Source organism: Ictalurus furcatus, chromosome 2, assembly GCF_023375685.1.
Source record: "Ictalurus furcatus strain D&B chromosome 2, Billie_1.0, whole genome shotgun sequence".
In the NCBI taxonomy this organism is placed as follows: Eukaryota; Metazoa; Chordata; class Actinopteri; order Siluriformes; family Ictaluridae; genus Ictalurus; species Ictalurus furcatus.
Genome location: NC_071256.1, coordinates 10,845,781 through 10,866,141, shown reverse-complemented (window position 1 = coordinate 10,866,141; position 20,361 = coordinate 10,845,781). Strand labels below are relative to the sequence as shown.

The window sequence follows — 20,361 nt, the reverse complement described above, 5'->3', positions numbered from 1 at the left end:
CTTTCAAGCGTGCCGCGTGAGCAAGAGCAGCCGCGCGCGCATATCCGCTAGACTACGATGGTATACGGTGGTCGCGTCGTCCTGGGTGCAGCCTTAATGAAGCGGGCATGATGATGCTGATGATGTGCAAAGTGCAAGATACAGGTGCATCCACGAACACCTGTCGAGAGAGTAACGGAAGTGGTAAGAGATGAAAAAAAAAATAGATGAAAATGCACTGAAATAAACGTCGTGAGGTGCATGAAGGAATAAACCCTGCTTGAGACTCATTCAAACAACAACATGAAAAGTTTCGTTTAGGGATGTGTGTTACACACCGTGCATCATTTAATATATAGCCCAATAACCACATGGCATACGTTACATATGTTTATTTATTTTCGTTTATCTGTCTATCTATTTATTTATTTATTTATAGGCTACATGCACCAGTTCGTATTAATGTTATCCATGAAGCAGCAAAAAAAATATCCCTGTTTGGACATCCTCATCTCCTATAAAACCCCAGACCAAAACCAAGCATCTGAGGAATCTGATCCGCTCTTTGAAGGTGAAATCGTAACTACTGCGCACCACACACACACACACACACACACACACACACACACACACACACACACGTAGCATTGCTTGGCAGAGCACAGGTCAATATAGTTATTGCATCGTAATGCAATCCTAAATGCAACCCTAGTGTTCATCACGAGCGCGCGCTTTCTCGCTATTACAAAACACACACATGCACACACACCAGCATGTCACCGAGGCATCTCGAATCTCCACAGCAATAACAATGAGCCATATTAAAGACAAAGGCGGTGATACAAATGCTACATGGCTGCAAACAACAGCTTATTCTGAATGGCATAATGGTATCTATAATATATAAGAATAATAAATACGTTGCCTTTTCTGCATCTGCTTCACATCTGTCCAGACAGAGAATGAAGCACCGGTGAGGACCGCGAGGACCTGTCTCTGTCTCTCTCTCTCTCTCTCTCTGTCTGTCTGTCTCTCTCTCTCTCTCTCTCTCTCTCTCTCTCTCTCTCTTTCTGTGTGTGTGTGTGTGTGTGTGTGCAGGAATTCGCGAGCCATACGTACCTGAGTGTCTGATGCATCGGTTTGCTGTCTTCTGAAGCAGTCGGTGCCGAGCTGTGATGTTTCAGTTTGCACTACTTATCCAACGTGTGAGTCTCTCTCTCTCTCTCTCTCTCTCTCTCTCTCTCTCTCTCTCTCTCTCTCTCTCTCTCTCTCTCTCCCTCCCTCCCTCCTCCTGCTTGGTCGCCCGACAGTTTTATCCCATTTGGCACAATTTGGAGAATCAGACTGAGATAGAAGAAATAATGAATAAAGAAATAAGATAGATAGAATGAACGCAAGCTAGCTAGTTTATTGGCCTACATTATCCTAAAAAAAACAACAAAAAAAACAAAAAAAAAAACCCATCTATTTCAGATCAAGGTTATTTTGGTTCAGAAGTCTATTGAAAGCCTGTAAAGCCTAATGTATGGTATTTATTCCAACCCTATTGGAGTAGTCACTTCAAATCCTGATTCATTACTGGAATGCATCAGTAGTGTGCACAATTTGGCCATTAGGAGTTATTTCAACATGGGATAATACGACATGTGAAATCACAAGCCAGCATTATAACTATTATTATATTTGTTATTACATTCTATTTGTTTAGTTACTTGAATTGAATGGGTTTCATTCATCCAAATCTCAATAGCGCAAAAACAAGTCAACCTGTAAATAATGTCAGCTTGGACTTAATGATGTGTTCTGTCAGAATATGATTAATATTATTCAGATGTTGGATATGGTTCATCAAATAAACGTGTACTGATGGGATCTGTGGAATTCATTTGAATGCTTCCTGACTGCATGTCTGAGAATCCCTGATTTAGCCAACCCATTTTCAGCGCTCTCACTGCATCCATGCATAGTCTATTCATATAGAGTTGCCAGACTGGAAGGTTTCCTGCACAGCTGGAATAATTCAATCATATCGGGTAGCTACCAGTTTTGCTGGTCTTATATAACTTTGATTTAGCTTACAGGGAATTAGGGGGAACTTATTGGAGTAGAAATGGTCTATGTATTTCACCAACCATGTCCTGAGCTTGGCTACATCCACTCATATCCACAGTCATCTGCTACACTTGTTAACCCTACAGTTGGGACCCCAGTTTTAATTGCACCTTTACCCAGGCTAAAAATCCTCTCGTAATCATCCTGTTCTCTGATTAGTTTTAAGAGCACTCTATTACATGTAAGACAAATTACTTTTTTATTTATTTACGAAAAACACTGAAAAGTCTTCTTCTTTCCCAAAACCAAATCCACACCATCTGTTGAAACTAAGTATGCATACAGTAAGGTTGTCTTTTGGGAAGAAGGAGAGGATCTCTGCTTCTGCAGTCTATATTTCTAGGCTAGAAAAATGTAAACAGATACCTAAAACAGAGGAGCCAGTACGATCCATATGATAGCATATGATGACGCACCCACCACCCTGCTTCATGGGAGAGTGAATCATGTGAGAAAAACACATTTGAAAAATGAAACCACATGACCGATAGTGGCTTTGGAAAGTATCTCTCATTTAGATAAGTATTCAAACCCCATTCTGTACTTTTTCTTGGGTAAGTTTCTACAAGATATGCACACCTGGATCGGGGTAGTTTTCTCCCATACTTCCTGGAATATCCTCTCAAGCTCAATCAGGCCAGGTTCACATCGCTTGACATGAAGGTCCATGTCAGAGTCAAGGACTATGGCTGGGCCACTCAGGAACATTCAGAGGCTTGTGTTGAAGCCACTCCAACATTGGCTGTATGCTTCGGTTGTTGCCATGCTGAAGGGTAAACCTTCGCACCAGTCTGAGGTTGTGTGGACTCTGGAGCGGGTTTTTTTTCAAGGATTCACTTCTGACCAGTCTCCTTGTCCTTGCCACTGTGAAGCACATCCATAGCATGAAGCTCCCACCACCATGCTTCACCCTATAGATATTATAGGCATTAGCCAATAGAAAAGCAGTACAAGTTTTTTGTTTGCTTGTTTGTTTGTTTGTTTGTTTTGCTAGATGTAGAGTTCACTTTCTGTCTCATCAGACCAAAGAATTATTTTCCAGGTGGGTTTTCCAATATTTTCACAAGCAGTTGTGCACTTTGAATCATCCGATTGTAAAGTCTGGGTGATTTTTCTGTAAGGGTTGCTAATATATCTTTGATATGTTTATTATAAGTATTCTTTTGTTAATTACATAAGGCAAATACATCATATGTTCTTTCATCATCAAAACTTACACTATGAAGCAAAGCTATATGGGTTATAAGCTATATGGGTTTTTAAATCAATAGAGAAAAATATCTGTGTGATACAGTGAGTGGCACAGTGGGTATCATTTCCGGCTCACAGCTCCAGGGTCCCTGGTTTGATCCTGAGCTCGACCTGTCTATGCCATGCTTCTCTTCACGTACTTTGCATGGGTTTCTTCTGGGTTCTCCAGTTTCCTTCCATGTCCCTAAATAGTGCTTGTGGGTGGATTTGCTATGATAAATTGCCCCTATGTGTGAATAAGCACACAATATGTGTGTACATATTCCCACCTCACACCCAGTGTTCCCGGTTTGAGTTCTGGATTCACCACGACCCTGAGCAGGATGAAAGAGCAAGTGAGTTCTTTAGTAGTGCTTCTTTAGTAACAAAACATTGTGTAATGTTCATGCACGAAATGCAGAGATTGAAGTCTTTGACAAATCCTTCTATTTCTAAGGTGTAAAGGGAAATGAGGACTTCTTTAAACATAATTTACATCCGCAGGCTAAAACTCACAACCAAATAAAGGACGGTTTTGATGACTTAAACAATACTTAGTTTAATTATAGACTCAGTACGTCCCACATAACATCATGTATACAGTATGTTTGCTTTTCTTTTAAATCATATGCTTTATACTTATATAATCAATGAGTACTGTACATTTTCATTACAAACCAAAAGGAGTATTTTACATTTTCATTTTAATTGCATTAAATTAGAGATCCATCGAGGTGTCGAGATTATATTCCGATAAATCTATCATTCATAAAGCTTCTAATCAATTCATTTCCTGGACAAAATACATGCATTTTCTCCAACAGAGCGCCATCTGGCGGCGATACAGTTTATGATGGCGCTATTTTTCAATGCACAAACAGGCAAGAGGACTGTGAATACATTCTCCGTAATATAGTACAGTTGCAATCAAAATTATTCAACCCCCGGTGGAAATTTTAACATTTACAGACTTTCAGCTGTTTGCAATGAACAAATCAAACAAAAGCAATTGAAATAGTTCAACGCAATGAACGCTTCAAGTGGTTTCCCCCAAATTCAACTGAAAGTAGCTAAATGAACACAAATCCCCACAGCCACACCCCAAATTAGTAGATAAGAGACCGATCTGATACAGGGCATCGGTTTCGGGCCAATACCAGCAAAAATTGGTGGATCGGATCATTTGGAAATAACGTATCAGATACCAGATCCTGAAAAAAATGGCAAAGATTGGAAATGGATTTGGAAAAGAAATGTATTTTTGGAACTGGAAATGTTTGGGACTTTTAATCAGGACTGATTTTTATTATATTTTTACTTTATCATATTTACAATGTAAATAATTTTTCACTCTGATGTTGGGATGTCGAGGAGGCCTGGGGTGCAGTCGGCGTTCCAGTTTATCCCAAAGGAGCTGTATCAGTGGGGTTGAGGTCAGGGCTCTGTGCAGGACGGTCGAGTTCGTCGACTCCAAACTTGGCAAACCTTGTCTTCATGGAGCTCGCTTTGTACACGGTCATGCTGGAGCAGGTTCCTGTCATGGGAAATTGTAATGATACAGCACAATACTGCGCTTCCAACAGATTGAGGAAGGCCCGCATACATATGGGTGTGAGGCTCAGGTGCATACGTATTTTTGGCCATAAAGTGAATAACAAAGGTTAGACTATACAGGGGGACAACTGAAATGATGGGTCTTACCTGTAGAAATTGAAACAAGACTCTAGTGCTAAGATTATTTATTGAAATATGGCTTCTAGTCTGAATCCCTTAACCCAGGGGTTCCCAAACTTTTCCAGGGCAAGGCCCCCCAAATGCAGGATGTCTTTAAAACACATTAAAAATACAGACTTCTGAATATATCCCCTTTTTTTTATTAATAATTACATCTTACAACTTTACATTACATTACATTAGGAATTGGTTGTGTATGTGTGTGTGTGGTTGTCTGAGAGTGAGAAAGAGAAAACATACTAGTACGAGGGATGGGCACGCCAAATTGTTGAGGCCCCCCGGGCGCCCCCTGGCGGCCCCCAAGGGGGCCACGGCCCCTACTTTGAAAACCACTGCCTTAATCCAGGCTCAACATGCCTCGTCACATCCTCCAGCAGGTGGAGATATAGGATAAAGTGTTTTCACTTTATTAGGCTTGAAGGATGTTTAGATGTTCAGTAGTCTCTGATAGATGTTTATTTATTCTGTGTAAACCTGAGCTTTTCAGTGAATCCATATTGTGTCCTGCACCCATTAATGAGCTTCATGAAGATTTTAGGAAGTGATTATTCATATCCAAACCGTTTCCATAACAGCTCGGATGGACGAGGAAGAGGAGGAGGGGGGAACACGTGGCATGCAGAAAAACCTGCCACATGACTCGCAAAGCAGGAAGTGAGTGCTTCAGTCTCACAAAGTGTACTGTACATCCAGCAGGAAAGTCCGTCTTGATCAGTGGTTATTCATTTTTTTTTTATCCCCCCACAGTCGGTTGAAAAATAAACGATCAATAACATCAAGATGTTTAGGAGGATTCTCTTTGTGACCCTTGTGCTGTCTGTTTTGGGGACTTCTATAGGTAAGTAAAATAATTGCCCTAGCAGGAAAACAGTCTTGAATAGTCTTTAAGCTGTAGATGTAGTCATAATAACGAGCCCAATCCCAAATGCATTTGTGCTCCCTTTATAAGTGCACTTTATCTGGAAGGGAAGAACTACTGCACTCTAGCCTCCCTAGTCCAAAAGCAAGCTGTTTGGGATTCAGCCTAGCGTTAGCATTAGATATCTAGTCACATTAGTTTCTGTTGTTGTTTTTAAACCTCCTTAGTTAGAGGCGTTGACACGTCGGCAGACAAGCATTCAATTTGAAATAAACAAACAAAAAAAAAAACAAAAAAAAAAATATTTTGGTTATAAACACCAAACATCCCAGGCGAAATAAATTTCCTAGTTAGCTAAATGCTAACTTTTGGCCCGCTGTTTTAGTTTGTGTTTGCTAACAAGCTTAGCCTGTTAGTCACTTCAAAGTTGCTCCTTTGCGATTGAGATTTTATTTTCATTTTTTTTTATCAGACAGCATACTTTCGGTTTATTTATACGTTTGTCAGCGTTTTTGTGAGACATTCGACACAATTTTGGGGTTGTTTTAAACTGCTATTATGTAATATTTGTTGACCTGTAGTTAAATGTGTCGAAATGTGCTGCGTTGGTGGGGGCTATAACCCGCTCAGCGAGAAAAAAACAAGATGGGTTATACAATTAAACCACAATACAATACAAAAAAAAGCTTAAATACAAGTAAAATAGGATGTTAAAAAGGATAGTCGGGATTAATTCAGTTTCCAGCGTCGAATTATCTATGTTATATCAGAATTAATCCCTGGTTTGAGTACATTGCGTCAAACCATTACAAAAAGTATAGGTGTATTAAAGGTATGAGGTGGACATGTTGTTTAAAAGATAAGCTGTGATCCAGTCGGTCATGTTTCTGGATCTGCCAGGGATCATTTACAAGATGTGGCCTGGTCTGGAGGAAAATTCTAGCTCGGCTGGATGGCATGAGTCATTAAACTGTAACCAGATGTCACCAGAAACGGTTGTGTTTATGGAGTAGATCCTTCTCAAGAGTTTGATCCATTCAAATCCATGCCAATGTAAAGTGTAAAGGCGCTTTCAGACCTATTGTTGTCCAAATTATAGCCACAAAACAAAAAGTGACTGCTTCATTGTTTGTTTGGTTTCACACTGCACATGAAAGGAATCAAAAAAGGAGAACAAGTTTGCTTAAATTAGGGTTTCTCAACCTAGGTGTAAGGTCTGATTTACATGAGAGAAATCCCCACGCTCCTGTGTTTCGTTCTTGTATTTTACAAATGAATATTAGAAATATCGGATCTTGTGTGCGGATATTTTTGAAATCGCATACTTCTGTACAATTCCAGAGCGTCGTTGAGCGCTAAGGCGAACCGGTTTTCCTGTTACAACTAACCATTAGTGTTATGAATTTTAAATACCTTCAAACCTGTTTCCTTTTAGATGAGTAAATACTTCTGAGTGTAAGTGTGAGTTTGTGGTGTTGCGAAGCAGTTCATGACGACGGAAAGTTTGAAGAGAAACGAGGCTCGTCGGCGTGTTTAACATTGCTATGCGTAAAAAAAAAAACGTTCTGCCTTGGAAATCAGGGACGTTTTTGGGTCTTGACGTGCCGTCTAGCGGGGGTCATTTTTAAGTCTTTCGGACGTACGTAAGATACGTAGCGAGTGTGTGGACAGTGCCGGACGATGCGGGAAGTATAAACCAAATGCCTGTACTTTGCATCGGCATTTCTCATTAGACTAATAAATCGTAGCAAGGGATATTTCTGTTTTTTTAGTAACTTATATGTCACACGCGTATGTTACTGACATAATAAAACGTGTCAGCAAAAACTCTCTTGCTCATTGGACAGAAATCCGTCCGTGCGCTTAGAAATCAAACAAATCTTCCGAGTGTGGAAAATACAGAGCCAACACTGAACAATCTTTAAATAAATCACGTCTCTGAAACGTTTTATGTATCGCACTCAGTATTTATTTTCTCTCTCTCTCTCTCTCTCTCTCTCTCTCTCTCTTTTATTTTTATTTATTTTGTGGTCCAAATCTCGTGAAAGCGTGGCATTTTTGCAGCACTAAAGCTCTGTCCTTTGGATCCGTGTGCACCTTATGCCACAGTTATCACACCGAATCGAGTTGTTTGAAACTACTTCTGATGATTATTTAACTCTTTATTTATTTATTTATTTATTTATTTATTTATTTCAGGCGTAGAAACGAACTGTACAGAACTGGCGTCCTGTGATCTGTGCACAAACACAACTGAATGTGTGTGGATGAATTGCCCAGGTGAGTGTCTTCTCCTTGTTTTGTTTACATTTTTTATTCTTTCCAAAAAAAAATTCTCTCTGTTTGTGAGGTCTGTGAAACCTTTCTGTAAGCTTTAAAGTGCTTATACTCGATTGTATTAGATGAGTGCAAGTATACAATGATTAGACCAGAGAGTGCAAATTGACTAGATGGGACAGTGTTGAATGGAAGAAACCAGCAAAAAGAGTTGTCTATAAACTAGCATGCAACCGGGTAGGAGTTAAACAATGGGAAGTAGGAAGCCTAGAACGATGACTAAGAAATAATAATATCCACGTTTCCTGTACAAGAGCAGTTTTAACAGCAGTTTCTCCAGTTCTTCTCTAGTCAGTGACAACTAATACTTTGCATATCAAAGTTTTATTATGAATCTGGATCCAAAGGTTCTCCTCTGGTGTTGGTTTTATAGCTAGCTGTTAAGGCTCGGAGTTTAGACCAAGCCATAACTTCCTCCATCCTCTTCCACAACCTACAGTCATTACGTTTACATGGACAACAATAATCCAATATTAACCCGATTAAGACAATATTCTGATTAAGAAACTAGCATGTAAACAGCCATTTTTACCTAGCCTTAATCCAATTAAGGTCATACTCGAAGTAAACAGAAATGGAATTAAGACGTGGAGTATTCCTGTTTTAGTCGCATTATCGACGTGCATTACAGACATGTACACACCTTAATCACACTATTAACGTCATGTGGGAGTTTTCACCGCATTTAGTGACAGGACACGTACACACACAGCAGTGCTCAACCGTTTGACAGCAAACAAGAGAGCACGGCTGCGTCCGAAACCGCATACTTACCTACTATAGGCCTGTAGTAGACGAAATACATGTATCTCAGCTACTATATAGAAGGTAAGTACGTGGTTTGGGACACAGCCCACGGCTTCAAGCAGTTATCTATTTGCATGTACAGCATGACAAATAATTAACCGCACTTGAAGCGTCCGTAAAAATTTTAGATAGAAACACCCAAAACTGTATACGGTACCATAACGAAGACGAACTGTATGTCGATACGTGAAATTCTGGAGGGACGTCAGACGGCATGACATGGGGACGTAATGACGTGTACTGTTAATCGATTTATGTTCTATAACATGTAAAACCTGAACATGAAAGGAGTATTCTAAAAGTAACTCATGTAAACACCTTAATCACAATATTGTCTTATTCAGAATAAGGTCAATAATTAGATTACTGCTGTCCATGTAAACGTAGTCATTGTTATTCAGGTAACCGCATTACCAATAAACGTTACTGTAGCTGACGATTCTTCACGATTCTTGATGAATAAATAGGAATAAACTGTGTTCGGCTTGGAATTGAGATCACGGTTCTCACCCGTGATTCTTTGACCACATCAGGATGTGTTTGTTTCTTCTCGTTTCAAGTAAGCGTCTGGGCGATTTAAAATTCATTCACAGTTTCATCCTTTTGTCGTTCTCGCTGCGCTTGAAGCCATGTGGTGCAAAGTGGATGGTCTTCAGTCAGAGGAAATAACAGGCAATATTGGCACTATGTTTCAATCAATGGTTGCTGAGTTCCAGTTCTATAAAATCGACATTGTCCTTGCATCAGGAACTGAATTGAGATAGAGGTTTTAATGTAATATTTTTCGTGCAGCTCTAATTGGACTGCAGAATGAAGGACAACCCTGAAGAACAAATCAGTAGTTCAGGTGCCTTGGACTAGCAAATTAGGTGTCTGGGACGTCAGTGCTTTCAGTCAAAAAAAATATTGATTCTTGCTGTCTCACACTTTTTTTTTCTGTATTTTTGGAATGTAATACACACCAGTTGGTTCACATTTCTTGGTGCAGCTTGATGCTGTAACTGTAGATACTGTAGGTGCTTATCCACCACCTGATGCAATACAACCATCATCCAAGGATCCGGCTGTCAGTAAGAGAGCTTTATATTAGTTGGGTAAAATAGTGTGAATCAATGCACCTCCAAGGTAGCTTATTGTCTTTGCTTGATTGAGATGTACAGTGCTGTGAAAACGTATTTCCTGATTTCTTTTGTTTTTGTGTATATCTCATACGAAATTGTTTCAGAAATTCAAACAAAGGCAACAAAGAACACAGTTTTTAAATGATAATGTTATTTATTGAAGCAAAAAAGTTATGTAATACGAACTGGGCCTGTGTGAAAATGTATTTGTCCCCATAGTTACTGATTCCCTGAATCTATGAAACTGCATTCATAATGGGGTTCGGGTGGACTAGACACAACCAGGCCTGATTACTGCAAACCCTGTTCAATCAAATCAACACTTAAATAGAACTTTTTCAACAGCATGAAGTTGGTTAAAAGGTCTTACCCAGTAACACACTATGCCAAAGTGGAAAGAAATTCCAGAAATGATGAGGAAGAAGCTGATTGAAATGCATCAGTCTGGGAAGGGTTACAACGCTATTTCAAAGGCTCTGGACTCCAAAGAACCACAGTGAGAGCCATTATCTCCAAATGGAAAAAAATCAGCACAGTAGTGAACCTTCCCAGAAGTGGACAACCTTCCAAAATTCCTCCAAGAGCACAGTGATGACTCATCCAGCAAGTCACAAAAGAGCCAAGGACAATATCACAGGATCTACAGGTCTCTCTTGCATTAATAAAGGTCACTGTTCATGACTCCACTATCAGAAAGACACTGGGCAAAAATGGCATCCATGGAAGAGTGGCGAGGTGAAAACCACTGCTAACCCAGAAGGACGTTAAGACTTGTCTGAATTTGATCCTCAAACCTTTTGGGAGAATGTTCTGTGGATTGATGAGTCAAAAGTGGAACTGTTTGGAAGACAGAGGTCCCTTTACATCTGGTGTAAACCAAACACAGAATTCCACAAAAAGAACATCATACCTATGGTCAGGCATAGTGGTGGAAATGTGATGGTGTGGGGATGCTTTGCTGCTTCAGGGTCTGGGCAACTTGCAACAATTTGAGGGAAACATGAATTCTGCTCTCTACCAGAAAATCGTAAAGGAGAATGTCCGGTCTTCAGTCCGTAAGCTGAAACTCAAGCGTAACTGGATTATGCAGCAAGACAATGATCATAGGAGTAAGTCCACCTCTGAATGGCTCAAAACAAGCCAAATTAAAGTGTTGGAGTGGCCTAGTCAGAGTTCTGACTTGAACCAATTGAGATGCTGTGGCAAGACCTTAAACAGGCAGTTCATGCTCGAAAACCCTCCAGTGTGGCTGAGCTAAAGCTGGCCAAAATTCCACCACAGCGATGTGAAAGACTGATGAGATGAGAGATACCCAAAAACAGAAGAAATCAAATACTTTTTCACAACATTGTATCTTCAGAATAATATCTGATTTAAAAAAATGTTTTTTAATTTTGCTCTAGGAAGCAAATGGGTGTTCTTTTTTAAAAATTTATATATATATATATATATATATATATATATATATATATATATATATAATATCCAGTTGCAGTTCACCACCAGTTTTGCGGCACTATGAAGACAAGAGGCCATTTCCTCTTGTCAGACCTCTGGAAATAGAAATGAATCATTGTGTGCAAGACCTCAACATCTGCCTGTACACGGTGTTCTTCAATATAAGCATGAGCAGGCCACCATTTAAAAAATAAATAAAATAATTATTTCTGACTATGACCAACACAAAGCAGTGCAAACAGACTTTGTCCTCCAAGTCAGAGCGGCGGGAAGCCATTTGCACACCCACAGCGTGTTTCATTGTGTTTGAAAGAGGCTTTTAGAAGCGGTAAGGTGGGGTGGAGTGGAAGCAGTCTGACAGGACCGGGTAGGTCTGCACTGCACTGAGTCCTGACTCATGACAAAATGCAGGGCAGTTCTGCATATTTATAGATGTTTGTCATAAAAATACATCTTGTATTGAACAGTGTGACCCCAAGACTAAATCCAATCCAATGCGTTATAATTTAGCTTGATTCGCTATGATGCACTCATAACGATCTGAGCTACGTGGCCACGGATGAGGCCTGGAAGTAAAACGGAGAGGTCAGAAGAAGCAACTTTGTGGACGCTGTGCCAGAAACGTGTGGTTAAAAAGACACTCCTGGTGCAGGCGCAGCCTAAACACCAACGTGTCCGCAGGGAAAAGGCGCACCGAAGCCAGAATTTCTTGCTGACCCGTTTTAAACCAATTAGACAGGACCAAGCCTTTAGAACACGTTGATCAGTAAATGATAGCGTGTGCCGTCACATCCAGTAAGTGATATAACACCAGTGGGTTTAGGCCTGAGAGTTGTTCAGACATGACTCTGTCTCGAGACTATTGATTTGGTCTCGTGTCACAAAGCACACAGGTGCATAAGAAAGCACTTTTATAGGCGTGTACGGACAAAATGTTCCCTCCTGGTTGGTGGCGGACATGGAAGCAGTAAAAAAAAAAAAAAAAAAAAAAAAAAAAAAAAATGACAAAAGGAAGTGGAATTTAACTGTGATATGTTAAAAATGGTAGCTAGTCGATGCTATGTACTGGATCATGTGTTGGGTGACATCATCGTAATATGGAGTGCCTGAGAGAGAGAGAGAGAGAGCGCAAGAAAGAGCGCTACCTCGTGAAAGAAATATTTCCGTGCATACAGCTCCTGGTATTATGTTTGGAAAGTCTCGCACACGAACAAACACACACACACACAGACCCACTGCTCTGACAGGCGTGACTCATAAGGAACCATATGGATATGGCAGTTTTGTGAATTCCACAACACACATTTTTCACTATGCGTGCTCTAAAACAATGGATTTGTGCCAGCACTCATAAGGATTTACAAGACGCGCATCATATCTTGTGTTTACATGTACGACTACTGCCCAGGGCGTGCAGAAGTATTCATCCCACCCCAGAATTTTTCCGCATTTCGTAGTGTTACATCCTAGAATTGAAATGAACTTAACGTTTGATTTTACACAATATGGCTGCATAAGTATTCAGCCCCACTTGGTTGAACCACCTTTGGATGCAATTCCGGCTGAAAGCACAATATGTATGTGGACACCTGACAGTCACACCCATATGTCCTTGTTGAACATCTCAGTCCAGATTTAGTCCCTCTTTGCTGTTATAATGCGCTCCACTCTTCTAGGAAGGCTTTCCACTAGATTTTGGGGTGTGGCTGTGAGGATTTGTGTTCATTCAGCTACATTAATGCATTAGTGAGGTTGAGGTCAGGCGGTGGTGTTGGGATGGTGAGAACGCTCCAGTTCCAGTTGATCTGAAAGGTTTACGGTGGGGTTGAGTTCAGGGCTCTGTGCAGGACACTCGAGTTCTTCTATCGTGTCTTCATGGAGCTCGCTTCGTGCACTTTGTGTCATGCTGGGCATGCAGGTTTGGGCCTCTTAGTTCTAATGAAGGGAAATTGTAATGCTACGGCATAACAAAGACATTCTATGCAATTGTGTGCTTTCTACTTTGTGTCAACAGTTTGCAGAAGAACCACATGTACAGTAGGTGTGATTTTTCAGGTGTCCACAAACCTTTGGCGCATATAGTGCATGTTTCAATCAGCTTTGTATCAGGATCCTAATAATTATATTTGCAGATTGGACATTTTTGGTGCGAAGCAATTTTCCTGCCTTTCTTCCTTTTCCTACCACAGACCCTCAATCAGATTGAGATCTGGGCTTTGACCGGTCCATTCTAACACGTTCATGTTCTTGAGTTTGAACCACTCCGGTGTAGCTTTGGCAGTGTGCTTAAGGTTGGAAGTTGAACCTCCACCTAGAACCCGGGTTTTCTTCTAGGACTGCCCGGTATTCTGCTCCATCTGTTCTGCCCTGACGTGTGAAACCTGACCAGTTTTCTCGTTCCTGTTCATCCACACGACATGATGCTATCATCACCATGCTTCACTGTGCGGCTTGTGTTTGGTATTGGGGTTCTGCCAGATGTAGTGTATTCTTCTAAGGCTAGACTGTTCACGTTTTGTCTCCTTGGAACATGTCTCAAACATGGCTTTGGAAAAGTCCCCCCCAAATAATGACTTTCTTTTCACGACTCAAGGATACGTCCGTCCTGTGAAGAGTTTCTCTCATCTGAGCCATGGATCTCCCCAGTTCCATCAGATTTATTGTTGGTCTATTGGTTGCCTCTCTGACTAATCTCCTCTTTAGCCAGTTACTGACTCTCATTGGATGGCCTTCTCTAGGTGTGATTGTGCCATATTTGATTAATTTTTTTTTTAAATAGTGAATTTAATAGTGTGGTGTGGGATGTTCAAGGTTTGGGATTTTTTCAAATCCTGATGAATATTTTCCAGAGCTTTGTCCTGGACTTGTTTTGATAGCTTCATGATGCTTTTTATTTAGATACGTTCTATAACCGACTTCCATTTTTAACTTGGAACAGGTTTATATATATTGAGATTGTGAGTCGTCTTTTTTTTTTTTTTTTAAAGGACAAACATTGTTGGTAATATTGTATTGGTACAAGAGGAATAAAGCACTTTGGGACGTGCTGGTATAAGAATATATAGATATTATCGAGAAGTAGGTCATCTCTCGACCTCGGTATTGTGTTGTACTAAATGAGAAACAACTATCTATCTACTGACTCTTCTCTCCTCTTGCTCTTTCTTTTCTTTTTCTTTTTTTAGATGAAAAGTTGTCCTGCTATAGCAGTAATACTAGTTTGGAGGCTAACTGCACCAACACCGCCTGCTCAAGTAAGTTCATTTTCTTCAAAAGTAATTTGATGTTCTATTGTCATGCAGTTGAATTCATTTCAGGCTTCTGGTTACAGTTTTATGGCCCTGTCACTCTTAGTCCCTGTTTCCTTCTTTCAGCTAATACAACAACGACTACAACTCACCCAGACCTGACCACCACAGCGACTGCCAACGTCACCACAACGACTGCCAACTCCACCAGTGAATCTACATGTAATGCTCTACACTCTTACATAAGGTTTAACACAAGTAGTGGCTTATAAGTGCACACACTACAGTTTGGGTAAAAGCTCATACACACACACTTGTTGATAAAGAGTTCTAGAACGTTTCCACAGGCATCATAAAACAGACAAAATCATTTAGACCTTACATATAAAGTTTGTGGTGGTGGTGTTTTTCCACTGCTGTCAGACATGTGTACTTAACAAATTGTGGGTCAAAAGTTCACATACAGTGGCATTGAGTTTCAGCTCACGGAGTAGCATTCCACAAGCGTCTCACAATACTTTTCCTCGAAATTTTTTTTAACAGGACGACAAGTTTGAGGGCTTCCTTTTTCAGTTCAGTCCACAAATTCTCTATAGGATTCAGGTCAGGGCTTTGTCCTGGCCAGTCTAATACTTTCACTTTGTTGTCTTCGGTTACAACTTTGGAGGTACGCTTTGGATCATTGTCCTGCTGGAAGATCCAATTGTGCCCAGGTTTGAACTTTATGGCTGACGTCTTGAGGTTTTGTTTCGGTACACGATCCTCTTTTCCAACAACATGATGCTGCCACCCCCATGCTTCACGGTCGGGATGGTGTCCTTCGTTTTTTAAAAGCGTCACCCTTTTTCCTCCGTACAAAGCGCCGGTCATTGTGGCGTTATTTTTTCATCTGACCATCCAAACGGCTGGTGATCACCTGCAAACTTCACTTTGGCTTGTTTTTTTAATTTTTTATGCTAGTTTTCTAGTAAATTCAGGCCACAGAAATGAAGAGCTCTGTAAATAGTGGCTGCACATACTTTGACCTCCTTCACAAGTACCCTTGTTGTGTTGTCTTAGGGTTACGTTGAACCTTTCAGACTCACGTTTGTTCGTCCCTGGAAGTTCATTTGTGCATCTTTCCTGAATGTTTTGTACAGGTTCTCGTGTTACCTTTAGTTGTTTGGAAATTACTTCTAAGGACTTGTAGAGGTCCGCAATTTATTTATTTATTTATTTATTTATTTTCTAAGGGCTTGGATTTCCCCCATGGTATCAAGTAGGGGAAAAAAGGCATCAGCCCTTAAAAATAGACACGGGTACACTTCCAACGAACTCCTAATTATGACAGTTGGCCCAAAAAACGGCTTGGTGCATGTGAATTTTTGACCCACTTGAATTCTGATACAGTGAAGAGAGCCGAATTGACTCGTCGAACACAAATTATGGTAATATGAAATGTGTGGATGTTTTGACCTCAACTGCAATTTGTATTTTAGCTGCACAAGCCACGTCCATTTCCACTGCATCTACCCCATCAAGTAAGTGCTAACCCCTACCTTACAACGCGTTAGGAAATAGGATTTCTTATTTCCTTGATGAAAAAACAGTAGGTACAACGTATAACATGAGTAAAATCTGACTTTTTCTTTTTGCAGATGCCACCACAACAGCGCTGCCTCCCACTCCTAAGAAGAAAGCGACGTTCGATGCTGCCAGTTTCATCGGCGGTATCGTCCTCGTGCTCGGCCTTCAAGCCGTTATCTTCTTCCTCTACAAGTTTTGCAAGTCCAAGGACCGCAACTACCACACTCTGTAAAAAAAAATATATATATATATGGCACCGTTTAGACACACCATGTTGCACATCAACTACATGTACACACACACACACACACACACACACACACACACACAAACTCTTCGATCTTCCTCCATCCTCTTGTGCCACATGATTATTTGATGCCTGTGGTTTGAGCTTTATATGTAAATGAAGTGAGGATGTGAGTAAACACACACACACCATAAATTGTCCCCCAGAAGCAGTGGCATTGTCACTTAACCCATTCCCATGTCTTAGTTTTCTTATTCACATGGTCGTCTTTCCCAGCGGTTCAATTAAAAATAATCGCTCCACCGCTCCAGGCTGCGTATCATGACATCGACGCCGCCATTTTGTTCTCGTTTTAGTCCGAGCAGGTTTTCGATGCCACTGCTTCTACGAGGTGGAGGTTAAACGTGACCACGGCCCGTTTCCTTACATTTAAGCATCATCTGATCAGGGTTATGTTTCGACACGCAAGTGACATCACACTATTTTTGTCTGTTTGTTTTTGTTTTCTGCATACCTTGTTCACGCAGACTTCGCATCATGAGAACAGAGGGCCAATACGCTCCTCCACCCACACAATATCAGTCTCCCTGATGCCATAGATGCATGTTGACATTTTTTTTGTGTGTGCTGTAATTTATTTCTTGCTTGAAGCTTTTGCTTTAAAAAAAAAAAAAAAAAAAAAAAAGAAATGACACCGCATGACCTATTTGCAATACATCATCACAACTAGCTCAGATTTACCGACTGCATTGCCAGGATTAGTGAATTAAAAAGCCACTAGCCAAATCCTTTACTATAAACGGTAATAACAAAGCGTATTGTAAACCCGAAGTGGTTGCTATTGAGTTGCTTTGGTTCGTTTTGTTGTTTTTTTTTTGTGTCATCTGCCCTTCCTCTTCTTTGAGCCTTAAACGTGTGAATGCATGAGTATAGACTCTGGTCTGCTACTTCCTGCTGGCGCAGGCTGTGTGTGTTCTGTGTGTGCGTGCTCTTATTACATTATCAGTGAGGTTGATTAAAGGCTGCCAGCTGGACTGTTTGCAATATTATAAAGAATATATTAATTAACGATCACTTAACAATAGTTCAGTTCTGCGTCGAGGTTCGTGAAACAATTCCGCCCGCCTTTATGCTTTTCTGCTGCGTGTCGGCTTTTACAGTCCCTTCCACTTCATCTACGTTTAATTAATTAAATAAAAAAAACGGTGTGAAAATCCTAAGGTACTAAAAAAAAAAAAATCACTAAACATGCGCTTTCTTTTTGTGTGTGTGTGTGTGTGTGTGTGGCCACTGCCGCTGTATGTTTTTTGTTTTTTTAATGGAAAGAAGGAAGACTCTTGTCATCTGTGAGTTCAGGTCAGAGGTCACTCACATCCTGTTTTTGTTGTATCCTCTTTTTTTTGTTCAGTGCGTAAAAAGTGTTAGCGTGGGAAAACTCAGTCTGAGCTGCTTTGTCTTTCTTAAAGACTGTTTTCTCAGAATTTTCCCATATATATATATATATATATATATATATATATATATATATATATATATATATATATACACACACACACAATAGTAATTCAGGAGGCTGTTTTGGGTTACCTAGTGACAATATATGATTCATTATGGGTTTTTTTTTTTTCTTTTTTCTTATATATATGATGTTGACCTGCCAAATACATGCAAGCACCGCTGCATTTTGCTGTGTACTTAGTTTGATACACTGTTCATGAAATTTGCCGGAGAAGAATAGTGCCTGAAAATAAATGAAGGGTTTGAGATTTGAGTAGTCTTGATTAGCTTTGCTGCTAATAATAATAATAATAATAATAATAATAATAATAAATGATGCTATCTGTTTTGATAAATAGCTTGTCATTCAGTCAAGTTGGGTTTGGTTCTTATTAAAGCGATTTGTTGTTGTTGTGCGCGCCATGATTTTACTCAAATTTTTCTTTCCTTTCTGACTTTGCTCAGCGCCTACGTTATTGCTGTCATTTCGATTTTTGATCCATTAAACGTCTGCCTTTGCATCTTTCGCCAAAACCACTTAAGCCAATTTTGTGTCGTTCGAGCCGATTGCTTTTACGCCAGAGGTGTCGACGTGAGCGTGATGAACATCTCCATTAACGTTTTGCCTTTTTGCACTGGGATTGTCAGTCACATTAACTGTCGATACAAAGTTTAGTGCTCGCTTGAAGCATATCCTACTTCTCCTAGTTTTTGTCTGGACATTGATTTGTGTAGCTAGGATGAATAACCAAAGTCACGTTATACAAGCATCCCTCTTTTTTTTTTTTTTTTTTTCCTGGTGGAGTGATGCTAGGGTCGGATTGTTTTCTCACAGAGCTATCTGATGTCATCCTACTCTTTCTCTCTCTCTTTCTCTCTCGTCACAGAGCTCGTTTGTGTGGCACGGTAGCATTCGGATTAGCCCCATGCTGAAACACAAGCACTGTTGATTTCTATAGAAACAGCCATGACAAATGAACCCACTTTATTTTTGTCGTTTCTCCCTGAACTGTAATTACTCGTTTCTTGTTGCATTTCTTGAAGACGAAGTGCCTTAATGATGTAGAAGGTTTAAAAATGAAGACGTGTTTGGGGGGGAGTTCTAAATGTTAATACGGTGTAGAAAACCGAGAGTCGAGTGGGATGGGAAAGCTTACTCCATTGTCCTCTCTGTATTGGTTCATATAAAATCCCAGCACTTATTTTCCTTCTCTCAGCTTTTTCCGTGTATACGAATCAGAGATGTATTCAGGTTTGCCTGAGTGAGAGCAAACTTTAATACACATTAATGCACCTGTACTTGCTATAGTTTTTTTTTTTTTTTTTATGTTGCCACAAGAGCTGCCTTAAAATGTTTTCAGCTCTGGAATCTTTGGTTTTGTTTTGCATTCTTTTTTCTTTCGAGTTTTGCAGTGCCGATTAGGTTTGAAAATGTTCAAATTCGATAACTAATTAAAAACTGAGTAAAACGACAAATGAGAGCTTTTGTGTGGTGTTTTTTTAAATCCAGGGTTGATGAAAGTATTCGAATGTAACTTTTTGTATTATTTTGTGAAGATGTGTAAGTTTGGATCATTTGGCACAACAACACAAAGGAAAACCCACAGCAACCCCCACTCATATTTCACTTTCCTAACTACCTCGGAGTGCCCACACCAACACAACCCTTACGCTACTGCCCCACTTTCCATTGGTTTACCTGAAAGGTGATCTGGTTTCTGATGCGTGGAAAATGTGAGCAAGCGAGCGAGCTGTTTTCGTTGCGTAGGCTGTGAAAAGAAAACGAGGAAACAAGAAAGTCTTTAGAAAGAACTGGTATTTCATTTTGAGGCATCGCTGATCCCACGTACACAAAAAGCACACTCCTACAGCATTAACAGCGTGTTTAATGGACTTGTGCAGCTCGTTATTTCACTCTGTACAATATTTTGATGATGTATATTGGAGCTTCTGATTCCTGAATCAGAACCCAATTTTTTTAAATTGTCATTAGATTCAAGTTGATCTCTTGAGTTCTCGAACTTGATGTGTTGGAAGCAGGAAAAATGGGCAAGCGTAAAGATCTGGAAGACTTTGACAAGGGACAAATTGTGATGGCTGGACGATGGGGACAGAGCGTCTCCAAAACGGCAGGTCATGTTCGGTGTTCCCGGGATGCATTGGTTA

General features: G+C 40.2%; 1 protein-coding gene across 1 annotated transcript; it reads left to right on the top strand.

Annotated features, from left to right (window-relative positions):
- Positions 1 to 5,666: 5,666 nt before the first annotated feature.
- Positions 5,667 to 17,413, top strand: cd164 (CD164 molecule, sialomucin). The gene is made up of 6 exons (XM_053647426.1): positions 5,667 to 5,893; positions 8,114 to 8,194; positions 14,823 to 14,891; positions 15,012 to 15,107; positions 16,364 to 16,405; positions 16,523 to 17,413. Exons 1-6 carry the CDS (start codon positions 5,836 to 5,838, stop codon positions 16,681 to 16,683), a joined length of 507 nt encoding a protein of 168 aa, XP_053503401.1. The 5' UTR covers positions 5,667 to 5,835; the 3' UTR covers positions 16,684 to 17,413.
- The last annotated feature ends 2,948 nt before the right edge of the window (positions 17,414 to 20,361 follow it).